The sequence below is a fragment of the Microtus ochrogaster genome, chromosome 16, assembly GCF_000317375.1.
Source record: "Microtus ochrogaster isolate Prairie Vole_2 chromosome 16, MicOch1.0, whole genome shotgun sequence".
NCBI classification, from domain to species: Eukaryota; Metazoa; Chordata; class Mammalia; order Rodentia; family Cricetidae; genus Microtus; species Microtus ochrogaster.
Window position 1 is genome coordinate 23873558 of NC_022018.1, and position 19056 is coordinate 23892613.

General features: G+C 38.7%; 1 protein-coding gene across 2 annotated transcripts in view; it reads left to right on the top strand.

Moving 5' to 3' along the window:
* The window catches only part of Usp6nl (USP6 N-terminal like), a 127859-nt gene that overhangs the window by 66083 nt on the left and 42720 nt on the right, over positions 1–19056 (top strand). Inside the window, exons 3-5 of one of the 2 annotated variants that reach the window (XM_013349059.2) lie at positions 5309–5376; positions 7539–7621; positions 13162–13201. In XM_013349059.2, coding sequence (XP_013204513.1) covers positions 5309–5376; positions 7539–7621; positions 13162–13201 — 191 coding nt within the window. Of the gene's footprint in view, positions 1–5306; positions 5377–7538; positions 7635–13161; positions 13202–19056 lie in introns of those variants that run through there. The other variant, XM_013349060.2, reaches the window with a different exon arrangement.

Below are 19056 nucleotides of genomic sequence, written 5' to 3' on the forward strand. Positions count from 1 at the left end.
ATGTTGCTGAAATTGCAACATGGCTCAAATGGTTTATAGTTAGTCTATAGAGTCAGAAACCTGAAAGCCATTTACTGATTAGTAAGATTGATTCCTTCTGGAGTCTGCCAACTTCCACTGTTGGCTATCTTTTCCTACTTTTATTCTGGATTCTTGTGATGAAGTTGAACCTCTCTGCATAGTTAGTTTCTTCTAGACCCTAGTTCATCCCATGTGCAGACCCTTTCTCCCAGGAGTAGGCTGTGGACATCAGTTGTTTGATGTTTGAACTATCTAGAAGCTTGTGTGTGTGTGTGTGTGTGTGTGTGTGTGTGTGTGTGTGTGTATTTTTCCTCATTTATGTTGTAAAATTCCAAGTTCATGATAGTTTTTCTCAGAAGCTTGATGGCAGTTTGATTCTCCTTCCTTAGTGTATGACTTGACTTTTTCCTTTCTTTTTTAGATCTTCTGTTATTGGGTATTATTGCTACCCTAAGTGGAGTATAAACTTAATTCATGACTATTTATTTAATTCAGTGTACTTAAAGTTCCTAGGCACACAAAAATAGTTATAGGGCTGTTAATTTATGCAAAATGGTTTTCAAATTATAGGTCTCTGCCCATTTAAAGAAATGATAATAGTAAGGAAAATTAGATAAAAGAGAATAAAAGTTTCATTACAAATAGGTAGTTTATTAAAAATATTTGGAACGTGGGGTTGCAAGGTGACTCTGTGCATAGAGGTATGGCCTCATCCAGGTTCAGCCAAATGACCTAATGCCAATCCCCGGAATCCACATGATAAAGAAAGAGACCTAACTCCTACAAGTTGTTCTCTGGCCTCTGCACTGGTGCTGCTGTGGTGGATATGTTTCTCTTCCCCCACCCCAAAAGTATAATACACTTTAATTTCTTTTAAAAGTTCTGTTCCCAGGAGCACTACTTTAGCATGTATTTATAATATAAATCAGACCCAGTGTTTTCACATTAAAATGTGCTAAGATATAAAGTAGACTTGAAGAATATTTCTTCTTATATTTAATTTATATTTTAAATAATTTGTGTGCATGTGTATGTGTGTTCCATGACAACGTTTGTTGAATGCACTAAGAATGTGGCTAATTTGAAGTGTAAGTGGCATGTGAGGTTGCTTGTGTAAAGCCCCTGTTTACTGGAGGATGGAATGCTGGGTGTAGGCTGCTGTGGCTTCTAGTTGGGATTCAGCCTGAAAGACGGGTTTTTCCTTTCAACAAACCTCATCTTTGTTTGAGTATCCAGAGTCCATGTAACCACAGCGAGGCCTTTTCCCATTTGGAAAAAGAAAGAATGCATTTTAAGCGTCCTTTCTTGTGCTGTTTTACAGTTTAAGTAGAGCCGCTTCCCCCCATTTCTGTCAGTTGCAGAATGTATGAGGCCCCACCTACCACCCTCACATAATGAAACCTTGGAGTAGATCAGTTTTCTGTGAGGACTGAAGCCGCTGTCATCTTCCAAAGCCAGCCTGACTATCTAAGGAAGGGTGAAGGACTTCTAAAGTTGATATTGTTTTGTACACTTCCCACCTATTCAAGTATTCACAAGGAAGAAGCAGCCTTCTGTCAGTGTTTTTTTATGGGATTGAATTTGAAATTTAGTGATGTTGTAATGTGTGTTTTTAAAGAACGCAATTCAAGTGGATACTTAAAAGTTTGGCGGGGCAGATTTGAGACATCAAATGTCTATTTTTAAAATGCTTCTGAAAAATGCAATAGTTGTCATTTTCTTCCATAAATTTGTGCCAAGAGATAATTTCCCATGTACTTGAGTATTAAGCTAACTTTGTAAAGTAAGGAGCTTTTTAAAGTCATTTCTCATATTTCTCCTCATGGCTTTATTTTTAAGGACAGGGAATTTTTCTTTACATACATTTACTAATATGAATTATATTTAAATCATAAAATATTGTGGCAATGGTTTTTCCAAATAAACTTATTTTATGGATTAATCATAAAAGTGGAGCATAAATTATTGTGTAAATACTGTGGTAACACCTTATTTGAGTTTTTATTTAATGATGGCATGGGTATAAGCTGAGTGGCACAGCTGTTACTGTTCAGTAGTTGCCCAAACTTCTGCATACTTGCACAGAAACAAGGTGGCTATTAGTGTTTTTGTGATAAAAGCTTTGGGGTAAACTCTAGATTCTCACAATGGAAGTTTTAAATAAGCAATCGAGTGTATGCCATAAGCTTATGCCCTGAGACAAGAGAGCTGGAAACACGATTTTAGCAGATTGCTCCCTGTGCTGTAGGCGCACTACATCATGCAGTGTGAATTAATAATGTCTACACGTTCAGCAGTAGAAAAACTAGTATTTCCTTTTAATCTCTTAACAGAAGCCCCCGCCACCTGGCTGAGGAAACTGTTCTGATCGTATTGTATAAAGCACCTGTCATTCTAGAATCAGGGTGTAGTTTCATCTAGTTCCAGGATGATCTCTTTAGACAACTGGGTTTTCTCTTGTAGAGTTCTTAGCCTGATAGTGATCGGAGTAAAGATTCATAAACAGTGGCTTATCCACATTTTCTGATTACTGACACTTCAGCTCCTACCCTCATTATTTCATTATTTCCTGTTCTTTTTTTTTTTTCTTTTACACTTTAAAACTTTTCCTTCTTGTATCTGAAATCTGCTGGCAGACTTGGGACTGGTTGTGGGTAAGGCCTGCTGTAAAAGATATCTTAGGAAAACATTCCACTGCTGGTTTGGAAGGAAATGTTTAGCAGCTCTGATGGCACTGCTGGAGCTCAGTGGGCTTGGATTTAATTTCTATGCACACACTTTCTTCCGTTTAGTGGAGGTAGGAGTCTGTTGTTTCAAAGCTGAGCATCAGAATAGGGTGGTGCTATGTGAATGCTTATCTCAGTGGTCTCTTTGTATTAGTGTGTTGTAAACGTGTGAACTACTAGTGTGTGTTTTGGTTACTATATAGAATCATTCCTTCTATGTACTTACTATTCACACTTACACTGAAGGGAGAGCTTGTTAGCATTTTGTACTCTGAGAAAAGTGAAAGAAATCCCCTGCCATGAGGAAAAGAAATGTAACTTCATTTTCAGTGAATTCTAGGAAGTCTTTAATTTATTTCTTTAATTCCTCCTTGACCCAGTGATAATTCAGTTGAACTTTATTTAGTTTCCATGTGTTTGTAGGCTTTCTGTATTTTGTGTTGTTGAATTCTAACTTTAATCCATGGTGATCCAATAAGATACAGGGATTTATTAATCTCTGTTATCTGTTGAGATTTGCTTTGTGACCAAGTGTGGTCAGTTTTTGAGAAAGTTCCATGAGGTGCTGAAAAGAAAAAAAAAATGCCGGGCGGTGGTGGCACACGCCTTTAATCCCAGCACTTGGGAAGCAGAGGCAGGTGGATCTTGTGAGTCGAGACCAGCCTGGTCTACAAGAGCTATTTCCAGGACAGGCTCCAAAACCACAGAGAAACCCTGTCTCGAAAAAAAAAAAAAAAGAAAGAAAAAAAAAGAATGTATATTCTTTTGTGTTTGGATAGACTGTTCTATATATGTCTGTTAAGTCCATTTGAGTCATATTGTCTGTTAGTTTTCTCTTTTCTCTGTTAAGTTTCTGTCTAGCAGACCCATCTCTTGGTGAGAATGGGGTGGGGGTGTTGAAGTCTCCTATTTTTATTATATGGAGTTTGATATGTGATTTAAGCTTTAATAATTTTTTTACATGTGTAGGTGCCTTTGAACTTAAATGTTCAGAATTGAGACTTTATCTTGATGGATTTTTTTCTGTGATGAATATGAAATATCCTTCTCCATCTCTTGATTAATTTTAGTTTGAAGTCTAGCTTGTTATCTATTAGTGTAGCTATACCGACTTGCTTCTTACGTCCATTTGATTGGAAAATCTTTTCCCAATCCTTTGCTCTGAGGTAAAGTCTGTCTTTGAAGTTGAGGTGTGTTTCTTACATGCAGCATATGTTTGGCTCCTGTTTCTGTATCCATTCTGTTAGCCTTCTAAAAGTGTCTTCTTATAGGTGAATTGAATCTATTGATAATAGGGATATTAATGCCCAGTGATTGCTAGTTCCTGTTATTTTTGATTTTGCTGTTGGTAGTGGCATTGTGTGTGTGTTCCCCCCCCCTTTTTTTTGATTTGCTGGTGTGGGATTATCTATTGCTTGTGTTTTCATGGATGTAGCTGACTTCTTTGGGTTAGACTTTTCCTTCTAGTACTTTCTGTAGGGCTGGATTTATGGATAGGTATTGTTTAAATCTGGTTTTGTCATGGAACATCTTGTTTTCCTCCATCTATGGTGATTGAAAGTTTTGCTGGGTATAGTAGTCTGGGCTGGCATCCATGGTCTCTTAGTATCTGCATAATCCCTGTCCAGAACCTCCTGGCTTTCATTATTTCCATTGATAAGTCCGGTATAATTCTGATAGGTCTGCCTTTATATGTTACTTGGCCCCTTTCCTTTGCAGCTCTTAATATTCTTTCTTTATTCTGTATGGTTAGTGTTTTTTTCACATATGTTATTTTTAAGCAAACATAAAATAATGTTCCCTCTGGCTCTTAGCATCCTTAGTGTTGTTTATCCTTTCTCCCGTCCCTCTCCCTGCATTGCCTTGACTCTCATTTCCCAGTTAAAACTCTTCCCCCACCCCTAAAAACATTAAGAGTTTACCGTTTCAGTTTCTATTCCTAGTTCTATGAAAATTTAAATTCAAAGTTGATTTTGAGTGCAGTATTAGTTACTTTCCTTGTCACAGTGAGCAAAAAAAAAAAATTAATAAAATCAAAATACCTTATACAAGCAGTGTGAGGAAAGACATGTTTATTTTGGTTTATGGTTTCTGGGCAATGGCTAGGAAGGCAGGGTGGCAGGAACATGTTGCAGAGCCCTCTCGAATGGTGTTAAACCAGCAAGCAGAGAGAGGCGCTAGGCTGGGCTCTATGTTCAAGGCCTGCCCTGTCACCTCCAACCCCATCTTCTAGTCAAGGCAAGGTTCTGTGTCCCAAAATAGCACCACCAGCTCAAGACCAGATGCTCAAAAATGGAGGTGTGTGAGGGGCACATCTGATTGAAATTAAGACCACAGCAGAGGCTTAGATTTGTTGTCCTAGAAGTGTTTGCTGTGGTAGTAAATTTATGCTCTGAGTTTATACGCAGTGAAAACAGATAAATCAGTTGGTATTCTGAAGCTGCATTTAGCTCATTTTGATTTTATTAATTTTTTTGTAAGCAGTATTGCTTTTATGTTTTATTAGTTTTATGACTATTATTCTCAGGATAACAGTCCATCTAAATTTGATCTCTCCACAGATTCGGACCAGGATGTAGCACTCAAACTTGCTCAGGAACGAGCTGAAATAGTTGCTAAATATGACAGAGTAAGTATATTTATTCTTTGAGTAGGCTTTATTTAAAAATCCATATAAATATCCTTACTCAGTGATAAAAAACAATGACATTTTGAATTTTGCATGCAAATGGATGGAAATAGAAAACACTATACTGAGCGAGGTAACCCAGATCCCAAAAGATGAATATAGTATGTACTCACTCATAAGTGGATTCTAGCCATAAATAAAGGACATTGAGCCTAAAAAAAATCCATATAAATAGAAAAGGGCTTAATTTTTGGAGAGCTGAAATAACAAGGCGTTTGTTCCCTTTGTGAGAACATTGAGTTCAACCCTTTTTTCTCTTATTTCTGAGAATTCTCCCTCTCTCCTTTTTGCCCCCCCCCCATCCAATTTGTGCTGTCCATATGTACATGGGTGTGCAGCTATCCAGTGGAGCATGCTCAACCTTCCAGGGACCACTCCCCTAAAGGAAACTGCCACTACCTCTCCTGACATGCATCCCCTGTCAGGTGCCATGTCAACCTACGAAGATGCCAGGAGTCTGGTGAAAGGTTTATAGCAGACTCTTAGTTACAAGTTAACGGGGGTGGGGTGGGGTGGGTGTCTTACATACCATCAGCACCCTGCCGTTCCCATCTGTTGACATTGCATGGCCACCCCACATTTCACTAGACATGATCAGGACCTCCGACAGCACCTGTTGCTAGGCCCTCAGGCAGCCTCGCATGGTTACCCCTCCTTGGCTAGGCACTATCACTCTAACAGCGCCAGACCAACTCCAGATTGGGTCCTCTTGGGCCTTAACTTCCTACAGGCATGAGCTGCCAGGCTGGTCATTATTGTAGTTTTCAGAGTTCACAACTGGGTCAGACTGCTGATCTCTTCTCCCCCAATAGTCTACATAGCACCTCCTAATTCTAAGAAAACTAGCCAGCAGGGAGGTATTTATAAAAGAGCAGATTTCTTTTTGGCCTGTATAGACATTGTTAGTGTTCGTTGTCCCCTCCTCTCTGTTTTCCCTCCCATTTTCTTTCCCTTTCTCCCTTTATATCACCTTAGCGTGGAATATTTCTTAGTTTTGATGTAAAAGGTTGTAATCAATTTATTATCAATAATTTCTCCATATTTGTCTCTTTTAATGGGTCATAACATTTATTTGTAGGTGCCATGTTCTACATCTGCATCACTTGGCACTGTTGGCACTTAGCACTGGTTATTCATACTTGCAGTCACTTTTTCCCCACCATGCAGGGCTCACCCATATGTAGCTAGCCTAAGGTAGGCACTGGGAAACCTTTTTTGACAGTCCTTGCCCATAGGATGTTCATAATCTGCTTGAAGGAAAACATATGAGCAAATACACTTAAATGGAAGAAGTTTCTACAAGTCTAAAATTTGAAGGGTTGGTACATTGTATTTGGGGGTTTTAAACTTTTCATTGTTAGCCTATGAATAAGTGGTACCTAGAGTACTTAGAATGGTGATCTGGGGAAAGCATTTCCAGTGCACCAGCAGTTAAGAGTTACCTATGAAGATGCAATCATCAGAGAGTTGGAGTGCCTGAAGAAAACTGCAAGGGATCAGCAGGGGACAGTGCTGTGCAAGTGGGGAGGACAGAGAGCATGAGAGAATTGCCAAGTAGTCCTTGCATGTTCAGCACTACAAACTACAAACTGAAGCGTGCTCTCAGTTTGCCAAGCCTTGAACTCATAGAGATCCACTTTCCACCTGCCTGTGCCTCCTGAGTGCTGGGATTAAATACATGTGCCACCGTACCCTTTTGGAAGTCTTTTTTTTTTTTTTTTTTGCTTTGGCCTTAAGAGTGGGTTCAGGGCTGGTGTAGTTGGGAAACCAAACAGTGGAGAAACAAAGCACACATTTCCTTCTCAGAGAGGTTTGCATGAAAGGCCTGTTCTGGACAGTTCACTTGAGCACTTAGGTTAAGGTGTGTCAATTTCTTCTGTAGTAGCTTTCCTGCTCATTGACTTCTCTCAGGACACCTTTTGATGGAGAAGTAGCTATGTTAGCTCTTGCTGACACAGTACTTTCCATAGCTAATAATTAAGGAGCAGTGATTACATTGCCAAAATAGTTGAGTTAAAAAATAGTCATATATTTGATCTGTCCGAGTAAAATACTTGGTGTTATAAATTCTCAGTAACTCCTTTTGTCATCTCTTGTTTTAGGGGCGAGAGGGTGCGGAAATTGAGCCTTGGGAAGATGCTGATTATCTTGTTTACAAAGTCACTGATAGATTTGGCTTTTTACAGTAAGTCACACAGGTTGGAAGCTGTTGTTTTTCAGTTAAAATCTTACTATGGTCATCCGATATTAAATTTAGAATTTTTCTAAGACTCCAGGAGTGCTCTCACATACTTTCTGGTTCCTAGGATTTTAAACTACTGTGATTAAAATTTAGCCATAGTTAAGAATATAACCTTTATACCATTCGTGTTTTGTTAAGAGCACAGTAAGTGTGTAAATGAGTTATATTAATTATTTAACAGAGTTAAATGCACATGGATAGCAGTTTATATTTCTAAAATGATTATAAAGCACTTGATTTGACATAGATGAATTTTAAAGTAACTAGCAATTAGAATATGAGTGTTGCCTATAAATGAGCAATGAAAAATATGCCATTGATCTTCCTTATAGTTATAAATGTAATCATGATAATGCTTTTCAAAATTAACTCTATCTTGGCTGATGTATAAAAACTCTAGAGAGGGGGCTAGACTACTGTAAAGTAATTCAGTTAAAGGATATTTGTCTCTTAAATATTGTCTCTTTGTTTAGGTCCTAGTGTTATCTAAGTTGGTGTGCCTTTTAGCAGTGTGCATTCTTTTTGCTGTCAACTGGCTTCTTGTCAGTGAATGATTTCATACTTCATCTATTGAAAAGAATAAAAATTATATATATCATAAGCGTTTGGAGGCTTTGAAGAAATCAAATATAGGAATATTTATGAAGTTCTTATTATGCTTTGAGATGGTGCCTATCTGAAATTTTCTCCTGGATAGTTACTAATCCAGAGACTTTGAACTTTGGTAGACAACAGAGCAGTGCCTACAATGAAAGTACTGTTCTCAACTCCTGCTTCATTATTTTTATTTCTCCCTCTTCTTTTCTTTCCCTTCCCCTTTCTTCTTCCTTTTGTCCTCCTTCTTCCCCTCTCCCTCCTGTACACCATCATCAAACATAGCCACAACTGTGATGGGAAGCCATTGTACATTTGTGTGAGTCAAGTGCAGAACTGGGATGTGAATCAGATTTTGAAGTACAATTAATTGCACATTAGAATCAGTTGAAGAAAAAGATTTCTGGATTCTGCACTAGGTTTTGATTCAGCAGATAGGATGCAATTCAGTTTATTCTGACCATTCTATCCTTATGATAATGTGTTTTTTAGAATTATAGTATAATCCAAGTAGTATGAAGTACATATTAAAAACCCATACATTCCAAAAGGGTCTGTTAATTACCTAAATTTTCTTTCTTGTCTGTTGAAACAGATTTAAGTGTTACAAACACGTTCTTGCCCTAGATCCTAACTTGTATCTGTCAGTTGGAAAGTTGTAGTCAGGGTTTTTGTTTCTTCCTTGTTTGTTTGTTTTTATTTTATTTTGTATTTTTAACTTTGAGCTAATGTTTGATTAGTTATAGTGGGGAATATTAGTCGATAACTTACCTTAATAGTAGTAGTGAGTGCTCATTGAGCCCTTGCTGCTGTCAGGGGTGTTCTAAGCATTTACTCATTCAAAACTTCTTTGGGGTGGGTTCTCTTTCTCTGGTTTTTAGATGGCGAACCTATAGTTCAAAGAACTCAAGTAAATTGTTGAGTTTATGGACAGTGTCAGCTCCTAGGATAGGGTGGCTCTAGGACAGGTCTCACTCCAGAGTCATGTTCTGAGTTGCTGTGGTGTGCTGCCTGTTACTGCCTTCTTTTGATTTAGTGAGAGAAATACAGGATAAGTGCTTTGAGATGACTACAGAGGAGGCTGAAATGGCTTCTTCTATTGACATCTATACTAAGATAGCAAAGGTCACCACATTTTTGAAAATGAGACTGATTGGTATTAGTTCTCATGACGTCACATTCGTTCAAAAGAACCCCCCCCCTTTTTTGTGTGTGTGTTTTATGTTGGAGTCCCAAACTAGAAGCCTAAATAGGAATGATGAGGCAGAGGAGTGGGTTCCAGTGTGACGTTAGGCTTTATCAGTTGGTTTTTGTAACAGTGCCTACTCTCAGTAAAGCACTTTCCCCAGAGTTTGCTGCAGGCATCTTTTATTACTTGCCACAGTAGATGGGGCTTTGTCATACTGTTGGATAAAGTTTTTGCTGCAAGCATCCAGATGTTACTTTCTTTCACACCTTAATTAAAGAGCACCTCTTCTATCTTAGCTGTGTATAAGTCTTGATAGCTGCTGCAATTGAAATTAGATTTTAAATTAATTGTCAATACAATAAAAAGAACAACCTCCCAGCCTTCTGGATATTGCTTAGTTCATATCTAGATATAGCTTTAGAAACTTAAATTCTTTGTTATGATGAGTAAAGGAGTGAAAGTAGTTAACGCAGTATAGATTGACTTGGTTTGATAACAGCATTCACAATATGTCCGGAAGCTATTGGCAAAACAGCCTGGGATGGGGGTTGCAGCTACAGAGTGGAAAAGTTGAGCTTGCTTAAGCGGTTGTAGAAGTTTAAATGTTTTAATCAAAACTAGCTACCACAGCTCTGCTGGACAGAATGCTTGGCATTTGAACAATGGTAAATAATGCTTTTAGGTCACAGGCTTTTAATAGGAGAAAGAAGTAAAAGGAAACTACCAAAAATAAAGGAGATCAAATTAACTCTAAGCATCAGATGCTCAACTACTTATTCAAATTTGTTTATTTATAAAATGTAGTGGACTGTCCATAGGTTCCCTTGCATATCAAGATTAACTGTTTTGATTAGGAAGGCTTGGAACTCTTTTTATCAGTTTTATATGTAAATTTTAGCTAGATTGAATCTAAACTTAGATAAAATTTGCTTTAAAACCAGAATTGAACCCTAGTCAATATATTCTACTTAACTGATTTTAACTCTTAACAAATTAGGTTTCCAAGTGAATGTTTATTTCACATTTACAGAAATATTCCCATGAATTGTTGAGAAATGACAGAGACATACTTAGTAATACCAAATTAAAACCTAATCCAGATGAAAAACATGCCAGCTTAGGTTTCTGCTGTGTTCACTCACTCTTTATTTGGAAGGGCTGCCGTCAGCAGTGTTCTGAGTAGCCCTCAGGTGTCTGCAGGCCATAGTCTCTAAAGCAGCACTTCTCTAGTGGGTTGCTACCACCACAGGGGTCGACTAGCAGATAACCTGTTATTTACATTACAATTCATAACAGTAGCAAAATTACAGTTATGCAGTTCCTATGAAATAATTTTTGTGTTTGGGGTCACCACAACATGAGAAACTAAAGGGTTGCAGCATTAGGAAGGTTGAGAACCACTGCTTAGAGCAGAGGATAGATAGTAGTCATGTGTTACCAAGAACCAGGTGCTAAGTGTTTTTGGATTTGTAGACAGACCATGTGTTTTGTTCTGCTCTGTCTTGTACTCTGCTGCTGAAGTGTGAAAAGAACCCCAATGTCTAAATGAGTAAGTATGACAGTGTGCCATTCAAACTTTATTTACTGAAATAGACAACAAACAAGATTTGACCTGTGGGTCATAATTTGCTGACCTGAAGGAATACTCATCTATGTATTCCAAACTGTGTTCGTTCCTCCTTTCTACTTGATGGAGGTTTTGGTAGCAAGATAGAGATTATTGGAGCCAGTGTGGTGGTACATGCCTTTAATACCAACACTTAGAATGCAGAGGCAGACCAACCTGGTCTACAAAGTGAGTTTCAGGTCAGTCAGAGCTACACAGAGAAATCTTGTTTTAAAAGGAAAAAAGAAAGGAAGGAAGGAAAGAAAAACGAAAGATACAGATTATTGACATAAGCAAAACGTGATTTTTAGTACACATACCTTGACTGTTCCAGCTCATGTTCTGGACAACACACAGGACTCTTAGTGAGGTGGCATTCTCTCTTCTCAGGTGACTGTGAGCCTCAGTGTATGTCACCACAGAGATTTGAGAGCAAAATCTGTGAACACAGCAGATTCTGCATGGAAAGTTTTAGATATAAGATATGAGAACCCAATCTTGCTGTCATCCGCATGAATGCTGAAGCCTGTATTTGATTTCCTCAGTCCATACCCTTCTTATTTGTAGACTCTGGCAACAGCTGAAGAACATTTAAGTGTTCTGGATTATATTGTATTAAATATTTCTGTGTTAGGCTAAGTGACTAAGTGAAAATCTTGATTATTTATGAAAAATGGGATTTGGGTTTTCTCTCTAAATTCTCTTGGCTTTTATACCACTTTTGTCTGTTTCATTGCTGTCGCTCAATGGTTCATCTAAGGACTCTTCAGAGAAGCAAAGAATGACAGAAATGCTAGCTCTTGAATAATAACCTGTCATGTTTTCAAAATCATGCCACTTGATCTCAAGAGAAAACAGAAGCAAGAATATGCACATATTATTGCCAAAACATCCATACTATTGAGAAAGCTGCTGAAATCAACTTTGTTTATATGAAATACTTTATTTATTACTAACAGTTAATATAAGAGTCTCAGGATATTTTAATATTAGAGGTGATGGCATACATGAGCCAGAGAAATGGTTTTCTTCTTTTTTATTAAAAAATACTGTTGAAGTTATAGCAGTAAAGCTTTATTTTACAGATTAAAAGTGGAAGTTTCCTTTTAATTCACAAGTCCATTGGAAGCCAACTTTTCTCTTTTTTTGATACTAGTAATTAAATGTAAGGCCCCACTCTTGCCAGAAATGTACCATATCTTACCACTGAATTATATCTTTAGCCTCTCTCTCTCTCTCTCTCTCTCTCTCTCTCTCTCTCTCTGTGTGTGTGTACACACACGCAGTTGCTAAGGATTAAACTCAGGTCCTCATGCTTGCATAGCAAACACTACACAAGCTAAGCCATCTCTCCTGCTCCTGCAACCCTCATTTTATGATTTTACTTTGAGATAGGGTCTCACCCAGTTGCCAAGGCAGGCTTTGCACTCACTGAAACCCAGGAAGTTGTTGAATTTGGTATTTTTCTTCTACTCACCCCCTTGATTAGCTGGGATTTCAGTCCTCTTCCTCCAGACCTGGCTCCATATTTTTTCCTTCATGCAAAATTTTAGGTAGTAATTTATTTTAGGCAGTAGTTTGATCCAGGAGTGAAAGTGATAGTCTAGGGCACAAGATGGCAGACTGACCTGTGGGTCAGGGCCAAATCCAGTTTACCACTTGGTTTGTAGAAGTTCTGTGGAGCTTAGTGTACCTGTCGTTTGTGAGCACTGCCACACTAGAGTCCAGGGAGTTGTGAGAAAGAGTGTGTAGAACATTTCCTACTGACTGTGACATGAGTTGCTGAGCCTGGTCTAGGGCAGTGTTCTCCAACAGAATTTTCTGCCATGACAGAAATGTTCAAGCCTCTAGCAACATGACTTTTTTGTAGTCAGGTGGTAGCTTACTTCTAACTGCTCACTGTAGGATAGAGACACTGTGTTTGAAGATGAACAGTGTTATCATTATAGACCAGCATTATTTGTTGTTGAATTTGGTGGCAGGAAACATGAAACATGCATCTCTTATAGTGACATATTACATATGCCTGTAGGATACAATCAGTAAAAACTGCTCTGATTTCAACCATTTCATGTATGTTGTTATTCTCTGCAGTGAGGAGGAGCTCCCATATCATAATGCAGCTGCAGACCGGGTAAGTGTGACTCTTTGTTTATTTGTAGTTCTTGATGAATTTCCTCTAGAGGAACAGAATCTGCTTTTGTGATATTTGAGTGCTGAATCATATGTAACTGGCATCATTAGAATTTGATCATAATTGTATTGCTGTTATGAAAGGAATTCAAATAAGGGTGAAATAAGAGGATTTATAAGATTCTCATCTTTCTTTAAAATTAAGGAAAAAGGAGCTAGGTGGTGGTGGTGTATACCTTTAATTCCAACAGGAGGAGGCAGAGGCAGGAGGATCTCTGTGAGTTCAAGGTCAGCTTGGTCTACAAGAATTAGTTCCAGGACAGGCTCCAAAGCTGCAGAGAAACACTGTATTGAAAAAACAAAAACAAAACAAAAAACAAACAAAAAAAGTAAGGAAAAGGTCAGCAGTCTAAAATGCTCGGCCCCAGCTTAAGGCTCTACCTGTATGAAACACTTCTCCGTGGCAGAAATTTCCATCCATCCATATTGTGTGTGTGTGTGGGGGGGGTGGAAATTCAGTTTTTTCCTCTCATTTTTGTTAATTTTTTGAAAAGTATACCCAGTGTATTTTGATCACACCTTTCTCCCATCCTTCTTTCCTACCCATTCAACCCTGTGTCCTTTTTTTGTTTTTATTCCATCAAATACAGTTTGTGCTGCCCAGATACTCCTGAATGTGTAGCCTTCACTGGAGAGTGGTCAACCGTAAAGAAAATTGACTCTCCCTCTTTCCTCTCCCAACAGCTGTCAACTTCCAATAGCTTCTGAACTAGGGGTGTGACTTCTTCCCAACCTCCCTTCTCCAACTGAAATTTTGTCTGGCTTGAGTTTGTGCAGATCTTATGCTTGCTGTCACAACTACTGTGAGCTCACATGTACAGCTGCCCTGCCGTGTCCAGAAAACAGTTTCCGTATAATATCCACTGTCTGTGACTCTTAGGCTCTTCTTTCATAATATGTGAGCCTCAGAGGAGAGGGTGTGGTATAGATGTCTGTTGAGGGAGCTGCGGGCTGCGTTCCTGCCGCCTGGCTCCGGGCCGCCTGGCTAGCTTATGCCCCGAAATAACAACACACAAATTGTATTCATTTAAGCACTGCCTGGCCCATTTGCTCTAGCTTCTTACTGGCTAATTCTTACATCTTGATTACCCGTTACTATTAATGTGTGTAGCACCCCAAGGTGCACTTACCGGGAAGATTCTAGCCTACGTCCATCCTGGGTCGGAGCCTCATCATGTCTGCTCTGGAGAGGAGCAGGCATGCCATCTGTCTGAGGCGTCTTACCTCACTTCCTCTTCCTCCCAGCATTCTGTTCTGTTTACTCCACCCACCTAAAGGCTGGCCTATCAAATGGGCCAAGGCAGTTTCTTATTAGCCAATGACCTTCCTCCATCAGATGTCCCATTTCAGACTGAGCATTTCACAATCCCTTATTCTCTACATCTGAACAGTTGTGAGTTTCTGGGTTAATCACCATCCACTGTAAAAGAAGCTTCTCTGATGAGGCTTGGCAGTTATACTAATCTATGGGTATAACAATAAGTCATTAGGAGTAAGGCATCCCAACTGATCATTATGTATGCTCTGGATAATAAAGCACCATTCTAGAGCTATAGCTCCATAGAATGTAGCTGTCCATGAGATTTTATCAGCTCCCCACATTATAGAATGTTTCCCATCATCAGTTACCTTTTCACATTTTAAGGACTAGACAAGTGACACAGTCACCTGTCAGCTTTTCTGTAAACATTGTTCACTATCCTTAGCCAGGAGCTGGGTCTACACCTGGGCATACCTGAGAAGTAGAGATTAGAAGTTTGAATTGCTCAGAATCACTTTACTCCTCTGTTCTCTTCCAAAATAAACTGTAGAATGAAAGTGAAGGTGTGTGTGTGTGTGTATTCTACTGGGGAAGGGGCTGAGCTTCAGACAATGCAGGTGAAATTAATTATAATTTGAAAAATATTTTAGGAAAATTTTCTGAGATCAAATTTTTTTGAAAATCAAAACTGTAGAAAACCCTTAAGATGTAAAGAATTGTTATTTGCATATAAGAAGAACAGCTGTGAACACCTGTGGGTGAAAGGTTGCCAGATTCTCTGGCAACATCATAGCCTGGATACTTTGACAGGGAACTTTCAATGGCTGCATCGCTGGGTGGCATGTGTCTTGCCCTGGACTAGCTACTGCTTACAATCCCAGGACTGAGGAAAGGACATTTTTTGTTTGATTTTTTTTTTTTTTTTTCCTGCCTGTGAGAAGCCCTCCGTCCAGTGACTAGAGGAGAGCCATTTGAGGCAAGATGGGAGATGATTGATATGGGACTCAGGTCTTTAGTACTGCTGAAGTGACATGGAGGTCAGGAAAGCAATCTGTGTAGATCAAGAGTACATGAAAAGGAAGAGGCAGTGATGGTGACCATCTTGTGAGTTCTGCCTTATGGGAACTTTGTGTCAGACTGTCCTAAGTGGCAGCATAAAGATTTGCTTCTGCCTTGCCCTGCTTTACTAATCATCTGGTCTACTGTTACACACACAGGGCCTCCATCTTCGCTCAGCTCCAGTGCTGTTGTAACCATTACAGATAGTCTCTGTCTTATGATAGTTTTGCCTAAAGTTTGCTCCCTCCCTCCCTCCTTCCCTCCGTCCCTCCCTCCCTCCCTAGTGCCACAAAATCCATACTTTAGATTTTGAATTTTGATCTTTTCCTTGGCCCGTTGGTTGACAGATCTGCCCAGTAGACAAGTGTCCCCAGACTCCAGCCCACAGTCTCTGAGTTGTCTTTGACTCTCCTCACCTCTCAACCAATGTGTGAGCTTGGCCATCCAGGTCTACTCAGAATTTTTTGACTTCATCTTTACTTCCATTGTAATTTTTCTTCTGGAGCTTCCTGTCTTCCTAGCTCAGCCCTTGCCCCTTTCTCTCACGGTTTTAGCTGTTCACCACAAACAATTAGAAGGATCCTGTTAAAATGAGTTAAAATCATGCCACCTTCTGATCAGAATCTCCTAATACCTCCCCTGTTCATCCACAGTAAAGCTCAAGTGCTAAGAGTGATCCTCAAGGTGTTGTAGGACCTCACTCTTTGCCTTGTGCTACCTCCTTTCATTCAATTCCTGGCTCCCTAGTATCTCCTGAATGTGTGGGTGGGACAGAGTTCCTCTCAAGGCTTTCCCACTGGCTTCTTCTTGTGGGGTATTTTGCTGTCCTCATAGTAATTGCAAGGCTCAGCCTCTTTAGTTCCTTCAAGAATTTACTCTAATATCACTTATAGGATATGATTGTTCATAGTCATCTAACCTAAAGTTGGGAACTTCTCTCCGATGTTAATTATCTTCTTTATTTTTTTTCTGTATTGTACATAACACAGTTTATGTGTTAGATATTTTGAAGATCTTTTTCACTCATCTGTTTCTCCCACTAGGTTGTAATCTGTATGAGTCACATACCACTTTCTTTATAGCACTGAATATATTGACTTAAAAGTTGCTGGAGTTTGCAGATATTGTAGTGTCCTGAACTAGAAAGGTCAGAGAAAAAAGAATTAAAATTGTTGTTTGTTTTTTAAACAAAGGCTAGGTTGTATTAATCTAGTAAAAACCTCTCTCCAACTCTTCCTTCACTATTTGTAATTTTTTGATTGAGAAACCTTTAATCCAGTAATTGGATAAGCCAAGAAAAGTTCTAGTAAAGAAGAAATGTAAGGCAAATTAGTGGAGGGTACGTGCTTAAAAAGTAAGCATGTTTAATTTTTTTTAAGACTGAGCTGTATAGTAAGATTCCTGCCCAATACAAGTATGTATATGATTACTTAATTAACTTCTTGTTTGAAGTTCTAAATAATAGGAAATTACTAAAAAGTAATCTGTGTATACCTTAATGATTTATTTAAAATTCCAAGCATGATGGGTGGCACACGCCTTTAATCTCAGCACTCATGAGGCAGAGGCAGGTAGAACTCAATAGTTTGAGACCAATCTAGCTTTCTTAGAGAGTTCCTGGCCACCAGAGGTACACTGTGAAATCCTCCCTACCAATTATGTAAAAAACATTAAGATGAGAACATATTTGTATATTTACTTGTCAGTGGGGTAAGAGAAAGTTTTGAGGTAGTTTCTTCCTTAGAGCCTTTTCACACATTACGTGTGTTTATTTTATGGCCTTCTTTAATTTTTTCTGCATTTATTTGTTATGAATGCACCCATGAATGTATGCAAGCTTGCATGTGTGTGTGTGCACATTTGTGTGTGTTATTCACAGCACACATGTGGAGGTTGGTTCTTTCCTTCCACCAGGTGGATACTGAGGTTTCAACTCAGGTTGTCACCCTTGGCAGCAGGTGGCTCTGACTCTTCATGTTATTTCACCAGATCCCTCACTTTTAAGATATATAATGTATAATATATAACACATTAATAATTACATATATTTATGTAAGGATTAAATATATATTATATGGACTTCTTAGACACATGCAAAGAAGCTATCGTTCTGTCTGCCTACATGTACTGACCAAGCTCTACCATTGTTAGACAGGTAATAAAAATTTATTTGTATTTTTTTTATTGAGTTAGATCAAGAAAATGATTGGCTTGCTGAAGTTTACACTCCATAAAGCATGCAGCTGAAACTGTGTTTCTTGGTACTTAGGAAGACTTGCTCTCTGTCTGTTTGAGTAATCATGACTTCAGTTCTAGCTCTGCCCATGCGTTATTTTATAGGAGACCATTCTCCATTTAAAAGAGGGACAGTAATCCTTTATAAGAGAATTAATGTAGTGTTTGCAAAATTATTTGGGTTTCCTCAAAAAGGCACTTAAACAAATAAACTCATTATATTTACCCTGTAGAGAACAATATTAATAATGGATTTTATTATTTCCTTGAGCTTATTAATGTTTTTAATAAGGAGGAAAGGTTATATAAAAAATGTGAATTTTTATAGATAAAGCCATGAAATGCAGTGCAGTGTTCTTTATAATATATAAAATATGAGAGCCTTTTGCTTTTAAATTTTTTATTTTTTGTGTGTGTGCATGCATGCTTATATGCATATGTGCCACTGTGGGCATGTTTCGAGAGGACAACGTTTGGTGGTTGATTCTCTGCATCCATCATGTGAATCCTGCAGATTAAGCTCAAGTTCTCAGGCTTTGTGGTGGGCAAGTGTTTTACCCCTGAACCATTTTGTCAGCCCCAATTCCTTATTTCTTCTAAAAAGTACTACTTCATTTTACATAGCATCAAATCTTAATGATAAGTGACCATACTTTCCAGTGGCAAGGCATCCTGTACTTCCTATCCTCTTCTGACCTCTGCTGGTGAGATCTAAGCATGGGTGACTCTCAGCAACTTTACTTACATGTCCTTATTGTATGACATGCAGTAAAAAACCCAATTTTGTATTAGTCTCATTGTTACATTATATTTAGCACCTCATATATCTGAGCTTCTCCCAACATGTAAGCAGTTCCTCCAGTGGACAGTTGTTCCAGACCTACAGCTCAGTTCTCAGCAGACTGCTCCCTTGTTGATGCAGACTGAGAGCCCAGATGACTTTAACCTATGGTGTACAGATCAGAGGTATACATGACCTGATACTTGCATTTGCTAGAGCAGCTCATAGAACTTAAATGCTGTGCTTACTACACCCATTTACAAAAAAGTAAAGGAAGGAAGGAAAGAAGGAAGGCAAGCAAGGTGATCACCAGCCTGGAAGCTGTCTAAACCCATACTTGAAGGATATTAATGGAGTCCTTATGACATAGCCATAGTCAATGTGTGAGACCTGAATTCAATCTTCAGCGCTCTCTCTCTCTCTCTCTCTCTCTCTCTCTCTCTCTCTCTCTCTCTCTCTC